This window comes from Pectinophora gossypiella, chromosome 6 (genome assembly GCF_024362695.1).
Source record: "Pectinophora gossypiella chromosome 6, ilPecGoss1.1, whole genome shotgun sequence".
Lineage (NCBI taxonomy): Eukaryota > Metazoa > Arthropoda > Insecta > Lepidoptera > Gelechiidae > Pectinophora > Pectinophora gossypiella.
The window spans coordinates 15,032,396-15,054,368 of NC_065409.1; the positions used below are offsets into that span (position 1 = coordinate 15,032,396).

The 21,973-nt window shown below is 39.9% G+C and overlaps 1 protein-coding gene and 1 long non-coding RNA gene across 2 annotated transcripts; one reads left to right on the forward strand and one right to left on the reverse strand.

The window, feature by feature from the left end:
• Positions 1-618: 618 nt before the first annotated feature.
• Positions 619-21,369, reverse strand: LOC126367760 (protein HIRA homolog). Its single transcript, XM_050011485.1, has 20 exons — positions 21,239-21,369; positions 20,987-21,160; positions 20,459-20,623; positions 20,027-20,184; positions 18,834-18,942; positions 17,680-17,840; positions 16,753-16,921; positions 15,932-16,026; positions 14,833-15,000; positions 13,816-13,970; positions 10,397-10,552; positions 9,832-10,009; positions 9,336-9,438; positions 8,344-8,463; positions 6,911-7,057; positions 5,569-5,665; positions 4,514-4,648; positions 2,837-2,961; positions 1,502-1,593; positions 619-759 (listed from the first exon to the last, which is right to left on the reverse strand). Exons 1-20 carry the CDS (start codon positions 21,273-21,275, stop codon positions 619-621), a joined length of 2,685 nt encoding a protein of 894 aa, XP_049867442.1. The 5' UTR covers positions 21,276-21,369.
• LOC126367877 (uncharacterized) lies at positions 12,056-13,046 on the forward strand. Its single transcript, XR_007566518.1, has 2 exons — positions 12,056-12,151; positions 12,779-13,046. It is a non-coding gene; the product is annotated as an uncharacterized LOC126367877 (long non-coding RNA).
• Positions 21,370-21,973: the final 604 nt, after the last annotated feature.

The following is a 21,973-nucleotide window of genomic DNA, read 5'->3' on the forward strand; positions in this document are numbered from 1 at the left end:
GGATTTGACATGTATTTTTCTATTTTCTTAGCTTGTCCATTTGCCTAATGCTTATGATAGTCCGCGCGTAACTTGTCACCACCTGAAGTATGGTCACGGGAGGCGGGCAATGGAGAAAAACACTGATTGGCGGATTGTCCTTCCAAAATTCAAGGTCAGTCTATCGCGTCGCCTGTGCCCAACAGTGGGTCCTAGGATACTTCTTCCTGCAGGCCTAACATGCGCAACGTGATAATACAGGGTGTTAGTGACATCGTAACGAAAACTTTGAGGGATGATTTTTTTTTTTCGACGGAAAATTCCACTTGATATTAACTCAGAATCATGGTCAGGATCATCCCCCTCAGTATTCGTTACGATGTCACTAACACCCTGTATTATCGATCGATTCAATAAATTTTGTCGAAATCGATTTGTTTGTTTTTGCCCCAACATGCGTACCACGTGATTTTGTGCGTATTTTGACAAAACGACATGACTTAATTGGGTTCATATATTAGCACCAATCGACCAAACAACATAATTATATCGTCAGAATCGATAAAATGACTGTGACAAAATTTTTTATCACGTTGCGCCTGTTAACCCTACTGTTCGAATATGGGGCGTATGCACTTATTAATGACCGTTGACAGTGGAGACGTCAGACTTCTTAATATCCTGCAGTTGGTCCGAGTATTCTGTGTACAGTCGCTGCCATCGGTTTTGTCGCACGAGCTGCTCGAGCATTTCTTCTAAGATGTCGTGCTTTTTGACACCCTGCAAATTCAAAAACGAAATTACTACAGAATCCACATAATACCAGCGTCGTGGTTCCCGCCGCCACTTGTGCTGAGTGAGTGGTGAAAGTCAGTACGTCCACCACCACCTTATGATCATTTCGACGAACATCCGTTTTGCTTATTTGTAATTGTTTTGTGAAATTTTTAACTTATGTTATTGTCTTGTTTTTGTGTGTGGCATTCTTTTATAATAAACTACATATTTCTATTCTAATTTGCGAATTATTAGCAAATTGAATTCGCAGCAAAACGTGTAACTATAGTAGGAAAACATAAAATAAATAACCTGTATACGTCCCACTGCTGGGCACAGGCGTTCGCTCTACCAAACCGGAGGGGGTATGGAGCATAATCCACCACGCTGCCACACCCTGAACACTTCATACAAACAACCTTGTTTTACACAGAGACCACACATTGACGTTATCGTACACGCGCTTCTGTGTGTGCCTATGTCCGAGAGGGGGTGAGGTAAACCTAGCTCAGACGTTGGTGGGGAGCGGAGAGTTGCCATACTTTACTATTATTCCTTATTCTGTGACGCTGCTAGCACACCCCGGACACTCCATGTAAAAATTTCATTCTTACCGTGTGTTGCCTAACGCTTATGTGTGAGCGAGACGCAGTCCGCGCGCTTTCCCCCTTACTCCTAAGCCATTTAAGACTAAAGTAAGACCTAAGGTGAGGTCGGCGCCGAATACGAATAAATGGATATTTACCAAAATAGTAGACTGCCATTTCTTAGGCGTAGACGTGCAGTGGCTCGGTCCCAGCATATCGTCTAAGATTGTTCTGAGTTGAGTCTCCGTACCTGAAATTATAGAATATATCGCGAAATTAATGTTAACAACTTGTTGAATAAATAAAAATTGTTGCCCGTTTGTCTTCAGACAACATGTGTACGTTAAATTTATTGAGTTATCTTAAGTGCTCGCATTCAGCACCACATAAATCCTCTCGCAGCCCAGCTGACTAACAAGGAGACGACAAGGTCACGGCTTAAAAGATACCAGGGGGGTTAAAATGGCCACATCGAAACAATTAATCTAAGAAAGCAATATTGCAATTTGACATTTGCGCATATAAAAGTAAGTGCGCAGTGCAAGCAACTGTCAAATAGCAATATTGCTTCAAAGAAGATGAATTGCTTCTATGTGGCCTTTTTAACCCCCCAGATCCTGCAATTGTGCAAAAGAGAATTGGCTTCTAGTAAGGAGTGTTGAGATTGATGAATCCATATGCTCCACACCCGACTGATGAAATGAAGGAACTAGTGATGAACGAAACATAGTCTTTTAAGGCCTATTAAAAAGACTAGCCTTCATCTTAAAGGACTCGACTCTAAAATAAAGACTAAAGGTTCGAGTTTTTATTAATAAGACTTAGTCGTTGTATTATAAAGACTAAACGACTTAAACGACTATAGTTGTTTTTAAAAAACTTAAAGACTAAAATGAATGAAGTTGTTTTTAAAAGGACTAGCACCTGAGTATTACACATGACTCATGCATCATCTTTTGTGTCCTACTAACCACATAGATAGAAAAAAAAAACATAAGTTATATTCAGAAATGTTTAATGATTTTTGTATTATAATAAGACACGCATCATGCACGAACGACTAGCGCTCGCGCTACTAAAGGCTATAAGGCACTTTCAGTCCTTTTAGTCTTTTAAGACTTTTACGTTATAAGGTTTAAGACTACGACCGAAATTAGTCGTCATTTGTAGTCTTATGACTAAAGACTAAAGGGTTACAAGACTAATTTAGTCGTAAGGCGTTAAAAATTAGTCTAGTCTTTTTAAAAGGCCTTGAGAGACTAAGTTTCTTCCATCACTAGAAGGAACAGACCTGCTTATGGTCCTCGGACCGATTGCAAGTGGTCGAACCGTTACAGACGGCGATACGGCTCACCACCTATCACGTTGATCTAAAAGCTCGGTGAGGTGTGGGTAGGTAGTTCATCTTGCGATGGATGTACCTCTGACTACCCCAATTGGGATATAGTCGTGAGCGTATGTTTATGTTGTGTGTATGATATATGGTACTGTACCATGGTTGATGAGATGCGAGAAGAGCGTCAGGAACCAGTGTCTGTAATCCTTCTCAAGCTGTAGATGTAGACACGAGGCCAGCTGAGCTTCCAACCAGCTGCGAACCGCGTCGGAACTGTACGAACTAGAAGAAAGTATATAATGTTTAAATACTGATATGCAGTGTTGCTAATGAGCACTAAAATAATTATTTAATGGCGGACTCTCCAGGGTACGTTCTCCTAAAATAAAATAAAAGGCCCTGTCGAGATTGTTACCTATTTTCTCATTACATCAGTACAAAGTTATTACAAAATACAGGGCAATGGCAGAAGCAATATATAAAAATAATTGTTGCTTGATATTTGGATCACATTATGTATTGAATTATATTGCTACCTATAATGTTTCTCTTTATTTTGATCAGAATAATAATGGGTGAAAGATGTAATTGTGCCTGGGTGTAATAAAAAGATAAAAGATGCATATGTTTATTATCTATGAAATTAAAAAGTTAACCAAAGAAAAATTTGTACAGCGCCATCTATATTGTAGTCTGGAAAGTCTCTCATTAGTAATAGGTATTTAAATAATTGTAAAATCTATATACAAATATACATCATCATCATCACCAGCCCATTAACGTCCCCACTGCTGGGGCACGGGCCTTCCCTATGGATGGATAGGGAGATCGGGCCTTAAACCATCACGCGGGCCCAGTGCGGATTGATGGTTATTAACGACTGCTAATGCAGCCGGGACCAACGGCTTAACGTGCCTTCCGAAGCACGGAGGCAAACAACAAACACAAACGGAGGGAGACAAATATACATAACAATATATAAAGTTTAATCATTAAAGATCCGAATATACATTAAATGTTTTGACCGATGTCCTCAACGATTTGGATTCGGATAAACTACTGTGCGTGTGTCGAGTTCAAATTACGAGGTAGCAAAGCAAGACGCAGCATACTAAGTAGATGTAGTGAGTAATTTGTAAGCATGAGACGTAAAACAAATTTCGTCTCGTGTGAATCATACAACTTTTCATTTCTACCAGCGAGAAAAGTTTTAGGGGTACTTATAAAACTATTACCTAAAAATCTCTTCTGTATACACATTCATTCGGAATTACAAACCCGTTCTCTGAACTTTTTTGGAGTTAGACAACTGTCCTCGTAACTGGACGCATTGATTGTATGCCACGTGTCACAAAAATAAAATAATTCAAACAATGTAATGCAGAAAAAAAGCATTAGACATTTAGACATTTGATTCGCGCCATTTTGTTTTATACGTTTTTTTTAGGTATTTTATGAGTAACATTTTCATGTAAGTATACCATCATGATTATTATTTTAAAATAAGTAAATTAAAAATATTAATTTTGAATATTACTTTTTTAAAAGGCAATAGAACAAAGAGAAAACAACCATTATTTTTTTTTATAAATATCATACGAACTTGCTAAACTAAGTTTACACTACAGACCAGGCTGTATGGCTATGTTCCCTCGCCTTCTCTTACGGAAAAATCAGAGTATAAAATTTTGTCTCTTATGTAAATAAAATGCAGTTTTTTTTTAATAATTTTCGGCCAATTCACAAGTAACCAGAGCCGTATAATTAAAAAAAAACACTGTTTTACGCGGGAAAAGCACTGTTTTCGAGCTGTGGAAGTGGAAAAGTGTATTACCTGGTGCTGCAGGGCGCGGCCACGCGCGCGCCGCGCACCAGCGGGTAGAGCGCGTGGGAGGCGCGCGGCAGGCGCGGCGCGGCGCGGCCGCCGCACGCGCGCCACACCGGGTCGCCCGCGTCCGCCCACACCAGCCTGCACAGCGCACATCGGTTACTTTCTTCATTCATCCCCGGCTATCCGACTGCTTATACGCTGGCTTTCATTAATTAAGCCTGACTTCTTTATACTGCACTGTCCTCATTTAATAATTCGTAATGAGAATGAGGTTCGACATGTAAGATGAATGAATAAGCCGTGGTAGCCCATTTGATAAAACGCTTGCCTCTCACTTTGAGGTCGCAGGTTCGAATACGGGTCTAAACCAATGATTGTCGAATTTGTTTTCGAATTCATGAATATCATAAATAATTATCACGTGCTCAGCGGTGAAGGAAAACGTCGTGAGGAAACCCACATACCCGAGAAATGCATTTTCGGAGGTATGTGACCTAACCTGTATTGGGCTGGTTTTACCTTCGCGGGTTGGAAGGTCAGACAGGCAGTTGCTTCTGTAAAAAACCGGACCTGTCAAATCTTCAGGTTAGGTAAGCGGACCCCTATGAAAAACAGGATAATACTAGATAATATTCTTGAGTATGTAAGGAGCGGCTGTGGATAGTCTTAGTATTGTTGAGGTTGCCGCGATATTGCAGCGCCTCTGGTATGTTCGCTGAGGCACACACAGATGGTTTTGCAGCAATCATGCGGAAACGTTGTGCGTCGCTTCTCACGCGGACTCGAGCCAGCCCCAACAGTATCCTGAAGACGTTATGTGATAGGTGGGACTCCCCCCTTCTAAAAAGGTGGATGGAGCATCACACCCTATAATTTGAACTTATAATCGCCCGAATAATGTCCTACTAACACTAGTTTATAAGTCGTTTGTATACTAACATTCTATGGACTTTGTCCGAAATAAACGATTTTTATTTATTTATTTAAGAATAACTCCGTCATTATGGATATAGGTGTGACTACAAATGTATATAACCAACAGACCAATAATTACGTACCAAGCACTCAACTTCTGACTGTAGATGTAACTCTTGCCGTTGCTCAGTGAGATCATAGGGTTGCCGTCATCCAGGAGGGAGCAGTTCGTTACTGTCACTGGAAATATAACACGCTCATGAATGAACAACTCTTTATAAAACATTTAACTAAACAAAAGAAAAATAGTGGAAGAAATTGCTGCTTTAGCAATAAGGCCGCCTGTTGTACTTGTCCTCATTTTTGCTTGTTTCTATCTCTTCTCTTCTTCTAATCCTTTTATTCCCTGTTGGGATGTATGGCTCGAATAACAGATTTCCATTCCTCGCGATCTTTTGCAGACTCTGTACCTTGCTCCCATGACACGCCGAGAGTTTTTAACTATACTGTATTTTTATTATTATTATAAGTTAACACAACCTTACCACTATATTCGTTAGAACATTACCAATACAGTAGTAGATATCCACTAAATAAAATTAATATGTAATGAAAAGAAAATGAAATTAAGTGGTTGCATACTTTAGGACCAACGATTAGAGCACCATCTATAGTGACACATAATATATGTCTACATCTATAGAGCTTCGAATTATTTTTCATATTTGCAACAGTTGCATCTTCATTTACCTATCTGTACAACATAATGTGAATTTTATTAATCTCTACAAATTGAATGAATAAACACTTTCAGCGTACACAAAAATAGAACAGGGACAAGGAAAAACTAGAAACTAAAAGTGAGCAAAGGTGGTCAGTAATACTCTTTATATATTTGGTGGCGAGGGTGTGCTGCCGCCAAAGGATGTTTTGCGGGGTACCGAACTGAGCATCGTGCCCTGCTAGTCACAAAGCCCATAAGTCGGTAGTGTGTCCAGGGATCGACGATCCAAAGGTGTTATGTTGAAAGTTGTATATATTCACGCTGTGTAAACTTCGATAGCGCGTTTCAGACTGCATTATTGAATGGTGGCGCCATCTCTTGCATGTGGGCGGAACTAGTTGGTCCACTAGTTAGTTCCGCTACATATACAATAAATTCGCCTTTGCTTCCCCATTGGGAATATTATTATGAGCTTATGTTACTATACTATATACTATAATCACGTAAAATCAGACTCGCTAAGGACTTTTTTTTTAAAAAGCGTCCAAGCCGTGTTGTAAATACGTATACATTAAGTTATGTAGGTAGTATAAGTTCATTCCCTCAAATTAAGTTGCTATGGCTGTTAAATTAAAGTGCAATATCGGTTGTAAGTGTCGTTCACACCGTCGCTTGTGACAAGATGCGCGCGGACACTTTTTATAGAGATTGGTTATTTATTTGTTATACGAGGTGTATGGTTGACATAAATAACTAGGTACCGGCGTGTGCGAGGAGCGCTCGGAAGCAGAGTGGCCGTATGAGGCAGGTCTGCGCGGCGAGGTCCCATATGGCGAGCTGCGCCGTGGTGGTGACGGCCGCCAGCGTGTCGCCCGCCAGCGTCAGCTTGGCGGCGGGCGCCAGCAGGGCTGCGGGGGGCAATAACATGGATGTAAACCCGAGCGCGCTTGGATATTTTTTAAAGTATTCATCATAGAATAGAAATCATTTATTTTAGATATAAGTAGGTATAGGTACACAGTAGGAGTGAACATAATAATTTAACCTTATTTCTAAAAAAGGGACGTCAGCTCAGCATTATGTTGTGACACTCCGACATTGGGGGAGAGCCACAACGCTGATTTTCAGCAGTGCCCCAAAAATACTAAAAAAATGCTTAAATCTAAACAATAATCAAACAAATTAAAATTAATGAACTGCGTTAATAAAGTGTGGATTACATTGCATGTAGAGGGTGTATTCGTGTGTGTTCGTTAAGATGGTGTGTAAGAGTGCGTGTATGTGTGAATAGGGTGTGTGTCAATAAGTGAGACGTATGCCCTGGATAGTTAGGATAACTATAGGGAAATTTTGGTCACGTAAATAAATTGTTATCATCATCGTTAATCAGCCCGTATCATCCCACTGTTAGGCACACTCCAGACACTATACAAAAATCCCATGCTTACCGTGTAACACATAAGTGCGAGCTAGACGCAGTCCGCGTGCTCCCTTACTCCTTAGTGGGTCACGGCCATTTAAGACTAAAATAAAACCCGGTGTCAGCGCCCAGAACGATATGGTGCGTAGTACTATTCTATGGTATAGGGCTCCTCCATTTTGCACCACTCTATCCGGTCCTACACTAATCTTTCCCGTCGTTGTAATGATGTTATGTTATAAAAAGTACTTTAATTTAAAAATATTAAAACTTAACACTTTTATTGATGTCAAAGTCTTAGTAGGTCGTTTTAAGTTGCAAGGGCCCGCAGCTGGTAAAGGGTTATTCATGACTTTTTGGACACCTTGTATACAGGGTGTTAGTGACACCGTATCGAATACTCAGGGGGATTACAGGGGAGTTAAAATGGCCACATCGAAGCATTTCATGTAAGAAAGCAATATTGCAATTTGACATTTGCGCATATAAAAGTAAGTGCGCAATGCAAACAAATGTCAAATAGCAATATTGCTTTCTTAGATGAATTGCGTCGATGTGGCCATTTTAACCCCCCAGCTCACGATTCGAATTTTCCGTCGCAAAATTCATGATGCTTTTTGTGGCTTTTTATATTATTTTTAATTCCATACTTTTGCGATGGAAAATTCAACTTGATATTCACTCTAAGTCATCTTTCGTAGTTATTGGTAGGTCACTAACACCCTGTATGTGTTGTAGGGGTGTTGTGGCCTCACCCACAACCAGCCCGGTTACCTATGGGCGGCAGCGCGCGTTGCGCAGTGGTCCTGTGCAGGCGCCAGGCGTGCAGCGAGCCGTCGGCGCACGACACGCACGCCCAGCGGGCGTCGCACGCGATGCACGACACCGGGGACCCTGCGGGGGGACCACGTTTGACACCACATAGCCGCACGCCTGCGTCCCCAGGGGGTAGGCAGGTGTGCATAAATAAAATAAAACATCGTCGCAATAAAACATTTATATTTCTATATTATATACACCAACTCCTCGCCAAATGTATTTATACATACATACATACATTCATAAACTTACACCTATTTCCCACCGGGGTAAGCAGAGATTATGGAATTCCATTTGCTTCGATCTTGACACACCTCTCTTGCTTCCTCTACATTCATCAATCCAAATATATTTATGTAAACGGAAAATAGAAGTAAGTTTATGTATAAGATAACATAGAATCACGCCTGTATCCCCGATGGGGTAGGCAGAGGTCTATAATACACCCGCTCCCCGCCAAATATGTTTAAGTCCGATGTAATAGACACAAATCCTGGAAACCACGTGATATCTATCATCTATGATCCAAAAATGAACTCAAACTCAGTCGAATTCAGTGGTTTAAGTTTGAGTCGGCTATATAAGTCACGCGTTATACTACTATTTGGATAACACGGAGTATTTTCCTTGCTTTTTACCCGTCCGGCTGAGATATTAGAAAAACAGATTTCAAATTTCTGAGAAGATTAATGCATTAAAAAAGGACAGTTACGAGTAATGATCCTATTATAAGGTCGTAAGGCCCAAATGCCTTTTAAAATCCAAATCCCATTGTTTAACTATTGTGTCTGGAAATCCGGGCGTTACGAGGATAAATGAAAATGGAAGTGAATAGCTTAAAAATAATATATAACTTTATTGCACAGAAGGAATATAAAGCACAACAAACAAGATCAGAAAATAAATGGTACAAACGCCGACTTTTGATATACGATAAAATAGCTTACCTAAATATGTTTCCCAAACTGGTTCGCTAGATGCCGAGTTGTTTGGTAGTAGTTGAATTTTGGTCAAAGCACCAAAGAATGTGTTGCATGCTTTGTTCACCACCTGTAACATTGAAATATGTTTAGCTCTATCATGTCTGGTACCTTCCATACATTTTAGATTTTGTACCAAAACTCGCCGCCGGCGCTATTTTGGTATAATGTACTGACCGTATTGTTGTATTTCGTCACGTCACTAGATAAAATTCAAATTCAAAATAATTTATTTCGGACAATACGAGTATATATCCATAATTTGTTAGTAACAATGTACATACTTGCTAGGTTTAGGGTTGTTAGATAAATGGGAGTTGTGATCTGGTAGAAAGTAGTTCCTTGGAGCTTGGATCAACACACTTTTAGACAACCGGGTCATAAGTGTTTTTTATGACGTAGTTTACATTACTTAATAACATAATGCTACTTATGTATTTTGACAGAACGACATTGAAGTTACCTGCAGCCGCAGGCCGCCGGCGGCCCGTACGACGGGCCCGGCGGTGCCGAGCGCGGGCGCGGGCAGCGGCGCGGGCGCCAGCGGCGGCGGCTCCGTGCGCGCGCGCTTGCCGCACAGCTGCTCGGCGCGCGGGCCCGGCAGCGCGCCGCCGCGCTTGCGCAGGCGCGCGTCCAGCCCGCTGCGGACACGGTCACACTTTCAATCGACACTTATTTATGAATTGTAATCACGAAAAACGTAATAAATCCGACAGTTTATCAAGTTTTTCTATGACGTCACAAATTCCATACTAATTATGTGTTTTGACGTTTAGTACAAAGTAACAGTAACTAGCCTATTATGGGTGTAGGCAACATTTGCAGTGTAAAACAATATAATCGTTTAGGTACTAAAGTACAAATGGACTAAAAAAATAAACAGTTAAATATGAAATGTGATAACGGGAGATAATCATGGAAGATATAATTGATGTTGAGTTTTCTAGTTGTCTATTGTCGCCGCGTCGCGGGATTTATTTATGATTTCTTTATTATTAAGTTTCGATAATTTATTTATATGCACTTACTTGTCGGTGACCTTAGTCAGTTGCGATGTGGCGTGGTTGGACACGTTGGGGTGTATGACGACGTCGTCGCGGCGCTCCACGCGGATGCGGGACTTGCTCTGTGACGATGTACTGAAGCAGTTCTCCGTGCCGCCCGGGAGGGAGCCTAGAGACTCGCTGGAAACGAACGGAGGGTTAAAAAGGCCACATCGAAGCAATTCACCTAAAAAAAGCATTATTAATAAAATAATAAAAATAAAAATTGTTTATTTTCAGACAACTTAAGTCCATAGAGTGTTAGTAACAATACCCTTAAAACTATGTTAGCAATTATCATTATACTAGGTAGGCAAGAATTATATAAAACAAACAAACATTTAGGTTAGTGGGACCGGCACCACTCGGTAGCCTCACCGACCTTTAGTGACATGTAGTTCGATGAACCTACCGAGTAGAGCAGAGTCCCATCTGTCCCCAAGCATCCTTAGGACACTATTCCCGCTCCCCCGCACTCGATATAATAATGACGCAACCTTTTTACGCATAATTGCATAAAAATCTTCCACGCTAGCGTCAGCAAACATGCCAGACGCACTACAGTACCGGGGAAGTCGGAATTATTGCAATTTTACATTTGCGCATTTTTTTTTTGTTTTCCCCGAAGGGTAAGGCAAAGGGAACTATGCCCATACAGCCATGTCTTACGTATTTTTTTTCTTGATGATTAATGAAATGATGAAAGGTGATGATGATGAAACCTAAGCCCCCACCCTCGGAGTAGACTCCTACTCCGAACCCCAAACGAATTAACTCAAAAGTCCGCATAAACTTTCGAGTTATGAAGCGGCTTCCTGCCACGAAGCGAAAATAGGCAGATACACTTTGTTTATTGAATACTCCGATATAATAACACTCGCGAATGTATTCCGACTAACTTAATGCGATCATTAACCACAAAACACCACTTCGTATTAATTATTTAGATAATTCAATGAAGAAAGCAACTGTCCCGTTACCGTTTCCCGCCAAAAAGCCTGACATTTGCGCATATAAAAGTAAATATGATAGAGAATATAAAAGTAAAAAGATGATACGCTTTTGTAAATCATAATCATATTTAGTAACGGTATGGTATGGTACACAGCGATACTGCTCACCACCCGACACGTTGGTCTAATAGAAAGCTCGGTGCACGGACAGCGCCATCTAGCGCACATTTTGTGAACCATCAGTTCGTTTGTGTCAAATGTCAAACCGAAAAACCCAACAGATGTCGCTGAAAAATAACATTAATTTAATAATTCGAATACAAAGATGGAGTAAACGACGAACACGACTTTTTCGCTCCCGATTAATATTATCTAATTCCACCAAATTCTACGAATTCTATAATCTGTTTGTTCAGGTATTGCTGGCGTGAGTTTATGTATGTACAGGTAAAACAGTATAATAGTTTTTTTTTCTTAACCTTTCGCAACCCGATGGCTCCTGAAAGAGCCAGCGTCAAAAACAACTAACTCCCGCCGGCTCCCCAAAGAGCCAACCCTACTGCGCTCCGATTTCGCGCTTATTTCTTAGTTATTATAGCAGATATTGGCTTGTATTATATATATTTGACAAGGTAATGAAGTGAGCAACATAATGCTACCAAATACGCAGAACTTTTCAACTCTACTGCTCAAAAATTGGAATCGAAAAGTCGTGCTGCGCGTGGTGCACATTTTTGCATATCTTGTGAATAATATTGTGTTTTTTGGATTTCCTCGGGTAAAAAAGGTAAGTATTTATTATAATTATAGTTTATTTATCAAAAGAAACCTGAAATTTCAAAGGAATTACCAAAAAATAACTCAGTAAAGTTGGCGATTGGGCATCGCGTTTTCGCAAAGTGTTTATTGCGTATTTTCAATGAAATTCTTATAACATTCTAGCTTCTTTTTATCTAAAATTTATCCAGGAATCGAATTATGTAATTAGTTCATGAAAATATGTACGTATAAATTTTATTTTAGTTGATAAATCAACCACGGAATAACTGACGCCGCCATTTTGGTTTATACAGGCTGTTATTTTTTAGAACTAATGTCAGAAAATCCGTCGGCTCCCCAGGGAGCCACGTACTAAATATATGTATGTATTTTTTACACGTGCGATATTATCATTTTAGGGATTGAAATGAGTGATTCGGAGGAAGACCCGGTACAATCTCGGATAAATCCGGTACCATTATCCCTCGCCTACCCAGTATCGGTAAGTCCCGATGGGTCTAGCCCCATACCTTACCTTAGTTTCATTTTAGACTTTATTGTGAAAAGTAATTATGTGAAAACAGATAATCACTTCCAGACCTCAATCATACCTAGGTATGTCATCAATAACTAAATATGTTATTTGCCTTTTTAGACCTGGGTACCACCCACGACGCCAACAGTGGTTACGCCAAGGACAGCATCCCCTGCCCCGAGAAGATATCCGATTGCGCTAAAATTTTGCCGAGATATGTACGTTAGATGACAATGCAATATTTTGGTGGCAGTGAGCTGATCTGATGAATGAAGGAAGGTGATCACTGGAACTTGATGAAGGAACAACGTAAACTTATTGAATTTGGGTTCATCTGTTTGTCTTGACGAGCATTTTTATAAAAGCATGCTTTAAAAATATATTTTTTAATTATAAAATAAATAAAAAAGTAAATATATGTTTACACACAGACACGTAATTTTACAAGTATTATATACCTACTTCCAATTATTTACATTACATAATAAACATTGAAAAACAGCATATTGACAGTTATCTAATAAGAAGTAGTTATAAAATAAAAAATATTAAGATTTATTACTGAAAATAGTATAATGAATTGGATACAATAGGTGCATCTAGCTAATAAAATTATTATAATCGTCTGATTTTGTAAAAAAGAATCAACCTGTACATGAAATCCTGAACTCCCCAGTGGCTCCCCAGGGAGCCACCTCGAAAGACGAGAAAAACGGCCGGGTTTTGACGGTTTCCGAGCCGCGACTCTCGGGTTGTGAAAGGTTAAACAAAATCGACATCTTATTGGTTAACGTAGTCTTCTTCTATTGTGTGGGTTGTGAGGTGGATTACCATACCATAGTATCAAGGTTACTATTGAGTCGCCAAAGGCCCCTGAGATGACTCATGTAACGACTACGCACTTACATCAGTAAGTAGTAACCGGAACCAACGGCTTGACGTGCCTTCCGAAGCACGGATCGTCTTAATTTCGGACAATCAGGTGATCACCCTGTAATGCTCTAACCAAACAGGGATCACAATGTGATTTTTGTGGTATGTCCCCAGCGGGATTCGAACCCGGGACCTCCGGATCGTGAGCCCGACGCTCAACCACTGGGCCACGGAGACCGTTAACGTAGTTATAGCTAGAGGATTCAAGTGTGAGGTATACTAACTTGGCGTCGGCATGTGTGAGCGGTATGAATACAGGCGTGATGCGTCGCTTGCCGTCGGAGGTTCGCGTCTCGATCTGTCGGTCCATCGGGCGCAGCGGCCCGCCCGGGGACACCGATGACGTCGACATCGGCGATGACGTCACCAGCGGCTTTGGCTGGGGAATAGACAGTGTTTTTTTTTGTTTACTGATTTTACTTGGACAAATATTACTACTATTTTTTTAATAATAATATAGTAATTATGACTTGCTGGCGTTTCGGTGGTCTGTAAGCATCATGTTTTTTTAAATAAAATTTGAATCCTTGGCTAACTAAAAAAAACAGGAAAAATAAAAAATAAACCAAGATTTTTATGGCTAACTCCTGGCCGTGGTTGCCTGGAAGAAATTGCTTCAGAGCAATAAGGCCGCCCATTTGTACTGTTGCTAAATGTTTGTATGATTTGTTTGTGTGCAATAAAGGATATTTGATTTGAAAAATAGAAACGATGTCTAACTATAGTTGTCGCTAGGCTGTCGATAAGCTGGACGACGGGCTTAAAGGTAAATTATAAAGTGCTAATTAGTTCGGTCAACAAATGCCTCAAAAGGGGCTCTAGGACGCTCCGTTTTTGAGATATAAGCGAAAAACCCAAAAATGGGACCTTCCCCCCCACTCCGGCTCGCCCCCTAGACGCGGGGACTTTTAGTATGTTAACTGCCTAAACATTCTAACCACAAGAAGAAAGAAGAAGAAAAACCTTTCTGAAGAAAAACCTTAGGATCCCTCTCACGCACTCTACAACCCCTTATTGACCGGATTAATAAAGAAATATTCCAGTCTAAGATGATTAAAAACCAATTTCATTGTTTCTCACATTTTTCATTTACTGTTTTTCTCATTTTTTACTTTTTTATTTTTTTTTATTTAATTATTTTAGTATTTGTCTTTTTTTTGACTCAGTCACTTAGGTTGCTTTGGGTGCTCGTCTTTTAGTCAAGGTACTTGTTGCGCAAGTGTTTTTTTTAACACACTAACCTGTGACCTCTCACTCTTGGGCGTAGTCTCCTCTTTAGGCAGCTCCTTCTTCGCTTCTTGCATCTCTCTCGCCAGCAATATCTCCGGACACTCCACCAACAAGTTGGACGACAAATCGCCCGACTCGTTCGCCAGACATTTGCCGTATATTTTCTCGTAGAATGCGTTCTATGGAATAAAAATAGGTAAAAAATAAAGTCAAAGAAACATCATCATCTCTTTAGGGTTACCCCGTTTTTCACAGGGTCCGTTTCCCTAACCTGAAGATTTGACAGGTCCGGTTTTTTACCAAAGCGACTGCCTGTCGGACCTTCCAACTCGCGAAGAGAAACTCAGCCCAATACAGGATAAATCACACATCTTCGAAACGCATGTCTCGAGAATGTGGCTTCCTAAACCTTAATTATGAAACGATTAGTTTAGGCCCGGATTCGAACTGTAACCTCACATTCACAGACTCTCGTCAAGGGTTTTTTATCTGGGTTACCACGACTCGTTTACAGTCAGAGAAACAACACTTGAAGAAAACGGAGTTCCTATTACATAAAGCTTTTTCGAGAAAATAAAATATTATAAGAGGTATAAAATAAGCAGTTGCAATTTTTTCAATACTTATACCGTAACAGCGTCGATGGTCTAGTGGTTAGAGCGTTAGGCTCACGATCTGGAGGTCCGGGTTCGATTCCCGATGGGGACATTGTCGAAATCACTTTGTGAGACCGTCCTTGTTTGGTAAGGACTTTTCAGGCATGAATCACTTGATTGTCCGAAAATGATTCCGTGCTTCGGAGGGCACTTTAAGCCGTTGGTCCCGGCTATTAGCCGTAAAAATCACCTCCACCAACCCGCAGTGGAGCAGCGTGGTGGAGTATGCTCCGTACCCCCTCCGGTTGATTGAGGGGAGGCCTGTGCCCATGCCCAGCAGTGGGACGTATATAGGCTGTTTATGTATGTATGTCAATACTTATCCGTAAACTGTCAAGAAGCCAATTCAGTGAATTAGAGCCCCAGCCGGGATTCGAACCCGGTATGCTACGATGTAAGTCACAAATTTTCCGAACTGGGCTATCGCGGACAGTTAGGAAAGAAAATGAAATACCTTTTCTTCCATTGTAAGTGGCGTCCCAATCTCTTTGTTGGTGAACTGTATACAAGCCACTGTACCATCTGAACTACACGCTAGGAGGTTTAGACCTGAAAATTCATAAGGATAGGGTAAAAAAAGATAAAAGTATACAATGGTGCTAATTCCTGTAAATACCATCAAATTTTATTTTAAGTTATACCTGTCATTTTCTTATCCGCCGAAAAGAAAGGGACGGGCCATAGCTAATCTAAATAAGCCAGTCTAAGATGGCCAAAAATCAATCGATTCTTTTTACTTATTTCGCAAGTAAATATATGTCATAGTTTTTAACTTTATATTTGTTTATATTACCGCTTTGGGCATGTATTTCGGCCTGTATGGTAACTTGTAGATGTAATTATTAGTTAAAAAATAAATTTCCGTTCGATATACACGTATGTATATATAAACGTAGGAATATTCCACTTGATACCAACTCAGAATCATGGTCTGACTAGGGAGTCATTACGTTCGCGTTGATCATTACGAATACTGAGGGCAGTATTCGTTACGATGTCACTAAGAAATCAGAATCATTTATTCAACGTAATGATTTTTATTTTATTTAGATAACCAACAGCTTATAAAACAGAACATTTAACTATTTAACAAACCAACATAAGCTACTTAAAGGTTACCCTAGATAAGTTATGCAGATAGAGATAATGATCATGGATAAACTTGTTGAAGGGACATTTTTGAATTTACATCATTTCGCAGGGCGTTAAGTATATGTATATAACTATGTTACCTAATGGACAAAGATATTTTTGAGCTCGAATTTGTTGACTTACCATCGGAGCTCCAAGATAGGTCCAGCACACTGTCACCGAACAGATCGTGTATGACCACGAGGGGCCGCTTGAGCGACGTCAGCCATATGGACAGCGCGCGGTCGCGGGACCCCACGGCCGCACAGCAACACTTCTTGCCTTCTTTCACGAATATGTTGTTGTTAAACCGCTGAGGGACACACCATAATCATATAATGATACTGTAGTATAATATAATATCAATCAGGGGTTAAAAAGGCCACATTAAAGCAATTCTTCTCTAAAAGCAATTTTGCTATTCAACATTTGTGTGTATTGCGCACTTACTTTTATAAGCGGTTCAACAACAAAAACGAGTGAGTCCTATCAACATTTTTTTTTTTAATTTTAACGTGGCTTTGAACCCCTCAGGTCAGTCATCGTGCCATAGGGAAAGGATGGGTCAATCAGATAATATAAACTATTAAGCCTTACATGATAGTGGCTCTGCCAACTACCAATTGGCTTCTCCGTTGCCAAGGGAAATCACACCATGAGAGCGAAAAACCCTTCTCACATCTAAATTTCGGGCACATTCGTACTACTACTACTATCGTGTGGCTTGTGAGGTGAATTACCAACCTCATCAACCCTGGAGTCAGGGTTATTATTGAGCCACCAAAGGCCCCTGACATGGCATGGCATGGCATTCAAACAATGTACGGTAAAGGTCGTCGGTCTTATGACAGATATGGCACAGACATTCCGAAGCCGCTTTTAGTGTTTTATGTACAGTCATGAGCAATATAATGTACCCACTTTAGGACTCTGTCGCACTAACATATTTGACATTTAGTGAGACTTACAGTACAATTTGTCAAAAAAGTTAATGTGACATGGTACCAAATTGTATACATATTAATGCTAGTGACCGTAGACAACTCGTAAGGCTAGGAAATAATGACTTACAGCACAAGTGACCGCCTTCCGGTGGCCAACGAAGTCCTTGTCGCAGCGCCAGCCGTCTCGCTCCACCACCTGCGCCGTGGGCCCGCCGCCGTTCATGGCGTGCGCTGACAACACGTACTGACCATCCGGGGACCACGACAGGCGGAGCACGTGCGTTGTACCTGGACATCAGCATAGAATAAGGTATTCTACGTATAGAACGGCAACTCTCCGCGCCCCACCAGCGTCTGAGCTAGGTTTACCTTGACCCCCTTCGAATATAGTTTAAACTTGAATCGTGAAGGCTGCGCGCGGACCGTTGTTATTATTTTTGGTCAGTTACTTTATATGTTCGAATTTTGAAATTGGACGCCGATGTTCTTTCGTTTCATTCGAATATTTAATAAATTAAGTCTTAGTCTAGAATGTTCGCGCAGGCGCACTAATGACTTTTACGCCATTTTGCAAAAACGGCGCGCCTCCTTGCTCTTTCGACTTCGCGCCAGCACCAATAAATAGACTTGTGAGTGAGTGTGTGTGCACGGTGGGTCTCACTAATGTTGCGTCATCGGGTGTAATGAGATGTTACTTTTGTTTTACTTTGAATTATATTACTGCTGCTGTGTGTGTGTCTTTGCTGCTGTTGTTCTATCTTCTACTTTCCTTTCTCCTTCTGTAACTTTGTGTCTGCTGGATTAAAGTGATGTTACAGTGTGTAATCCGGACTTCTCCGGACTTTTCTTTCTTCTATTACCAACAACACTGCCCCCCGCAAAGGACCAAAACTGCTACTAACTTACTACTTTTTAATTGATACTAACTTTTTTTTAAATAAAATAATGGGGGTGATGGGGTTTAGCCGTTTACCAGCGACGTCGTTTACCAAGATCGGTCCGTACTGAGGTACGCATTCGCACCGTGGTCTGGGTCCACCGTTGATTCGCACCGCTAAGTATTAGTCGGTTCGCACTGCGCTGTGGTCCGAAAGGGTTAAAGATCTCTAATGGTCATCATTAGCAAATTAATTCTCTCCCTGCATTATTGTTCTCATACAACTTGGGCAAGAGTGAATAGGCAGTATTTAAGTTTGTGTTTTCTACCTTAGACCGCTCTTAATAAAAAATAAACTACCAAATAGTTTAGAATTTTTGTATGTACTAAATTAATTCTCTTACCACCACATTCTTCAAAGGGCTCTGTGATAACAGTCTCCGGTGACCAGTCAGTAGTCTTCCATACCCTCAATGATTTGTCATCTGATTGTGAAGCTAAGTATTTGCCAACCTGGAAACAAAAAGGTATGTAAAATTGACTTTTAATTGACCAAACATTTAAAGTTGTCTATGCCTACATGCTTAGATAATAAGGGACTTTCCAATCGACGTTCCCCAAACACACGATAGATGGCGTTGTTCACTTTTAATGTGATAATTACCTATTTTCTCATTGCTGAGGTACATAATTATTCAAAAATGTAATGTAATGGGAGAAGTATATATAAAACTAAACAATAACACAAATAAAAACAATAATTACAATATATTACAATAATTATAATATATTAAAATTTATTATAATTGCTGACTAACAAGGAGACGACAAGGTCACGGCTTAAAAGACACCAGATCCTGCAATTGTGCAAAAGAGGATTGGCTTCTAATAAGGAGTGTTGAGATTGATGAATCCAAATGCTCCTCACCCGACTGATGAAATGAAGGAACAGACCTGCTTATGGTCTTCGGACCAATTGCAAGTGGTCACAAAATAAGAAAAAAAAAATTAAAAAAAAACAATTTTAATAAATTATCATAGCATGTAAATTATCATAACTAATTGTTGCTTGATATTTCGATCATATTATTCATAGAATGATAATGCTACCTATATTGCTTCTCTTTATTTTGATCAGAATAATAATGGGTGGAAGTTGTAATTGTACCTTGGTGTAATAAAAAGGGTCATCATTTATACCCAAAAACAAAGACAAAAGATACATATGTCTGTTATCTATGAAATTAGAAGTTCAAACGAAGAAAAATCTTAACAACGCCATCTATCGTGTTTTTGGGGAACACCAAAAGGAAAGTTCCTCATTAACAACCATATCGCGCACGCATGCGCGAGCCGACAGCCAGACAGAGACAGCAAGAGTGTCGCGTCGCGTCGTTCTTGACCGACTCTGCCGCCGCCGCCGCATGCGCTATCATTGAACTGTTTAATATATCAGAGTGAAAGGGTTAAGGAAGTAAAACAGAGGTCTTAAAAATAATATCTGCACTTTTATTTGTGTAGCTGGCCTTTTGGGGGTACATGTGTAATGCTATGGGTATTTTCATATAAATAACAAAATATTCCTTAATATACTCACCGGGTCCCAAGCCACTCCTTTCACAAGTCCAGTGTGCCCGTTCAACACGCACACCATCTCGGGGAACTTCTCCGCGTTCCACACGATGATAGTGTTATCGACACTACAGCTGGCTAGCCACTTGTCTAGGGGTGACCATGCCAGGTCTAACACGTCACCTGAAGATATGGAATATTTTTCATTGCAGCAATATAAATTACCTAATCAGTAATATTTAGCAACAATTGTCTTAATCAAAACATGCCAGAGACATCTCGCTAGTGCAAGGTACGGTTATCTTCAGACCGTTTTTATTCTCCACGAATTATTTTAATAAAATTGCAGATAATTTATTTTAAATCTGCATAACCTACTCCTAACCACAGCAGATTAAGTTTACGTATAGTATTTTAATTTATATTTGTCAAAATTGTGTAATGTTCTTCAGCTAACCTGCATGTCCTCTCAATGTTGAGAGGCACCTCCATGTCTCGGCCTTATGCTTGGCAGCGCTGGCCCCCACGGCCTTGCTGAGCCCCCACACCATCACCAGCCTGTCGTCAGCTCCCGATGCCAGATACTTGCCACCGTTGCTCCATCTCACACAGTTTACACACGCTGGAAGTAATATTTTTATGTAGTTTATATTTAAGAAAGTCAGTGTTGTCTATAAAATAAGAACCGTTTAGAAGAGAATAGAAATGTAATAAATTTATTCGCTCTAGAGTGGAAAAAAAATCTTATAGACTTGATGAACATTACAAAAACACAAGTGCAGTGACGTACACGCATCACCTTATGCTGCTAGTGTACTTAAACAATAATAATAAAAAAGGAATAAAGGATAGTATTTAGATTAACAAAGAAATGTAGGTATTAGAAATCTTTGAGTACTATTTGCTTTTGGGCTGTAGTAAGCTAAATTAAAAAAGAAAAAGTAAGAGTGCATATCACTTATCAGTATGTTATTCAGTAGCTCACCTAAGTGATTATCCATTTGACAGAGCATTTTAGGAACATTAGGATCAACTTCAACAGATTCATCCAAAACGGAGTTTAGGTTCCAAACCACGACCCTCCCGGAGTCTCCGCCCTGCCCACCAGTCGCAAACCTCTTCCCCGTTGGGTGTATATCCACAGAAAATATCGGTTTGTCTGTAAAATAACAACATCTTCATAATCATATCGAATTTACGAATGTAGACATTTATAACAAAAATCTATAGAACTCACCTTCATGATTAACCCAGCTGGGTTTTAGAAGCTTCATTTATAATTTTATGTAGAGATTTAACTAAAAAATGCGGGCGAAAAATCTAAATTTTCTTTTTATTTGTGTGACGAGAAAATGACAGCTAGCCCGGCGATTTATGCGAAACGTTCTGAAATGAAGGTACATGATTAAAAACACAAAATATGTTACACATATAAAATAGGTAAACATTTTATTTTTGAACATTATATGGATAAAATCATGTTTTATAACCACAATCACAATTATTTATTATTTTCATATGATAAAAGGCAAACCTTCTACAAAGATTACATACTGTGTTTCATATTTCTAGGAATATTATTATATGTTTTGAACGATCATTTTTTTTTTTTTTTTTTTTGTTTTGGTTTTCCCCGAAGGGTAAGGCAAAGGGAACTATGCCCATACAGCCATGTCTGACGTATTTTTTTCTTGATGATTAATGAAATGATGAAAGGTGATGATGATGAAACCTAAGCCCCCACCCACGGAGTAGACTCCTACTCCGAACCCCAAACGAATTAACTCAAAAGTCCGCATAAACTTTTGAGTTATGAAGCGGCTTCCTGACACGAAGCGAAAATAGGCAGATACACTTTGTTTATTGAATACTCCAATATAATAACACTCGCGAATGTCTTCCGACTAACTTAATGCGATCATTAACCACAAAACACCACTTCGTATTAATTATTTAGATTATTCAATGAAGA

Coding starts and splice junctions, on each gene's coding strand:
- LOC126367760 (XM_050011485.1), bottom strand. CDS start 21,275: ATGAAGCTTCTAAAACCCAGCTGGGTTAATCATGAAG. Junction 20,185..20,458: donor AACATTGAGAGGACATGCAG/GTTAGCTGAAGA, acceptor CCATATCTTCAG/GTGACGTGTTAGACCTGGCA. Junction 10,553..13,815: donor CTCACACATGCCGACGCCAA/GTTAGTATACCT, acceptor GTTCGTTTCCAG/CGAGTCTCTAGGCTCCCTCC.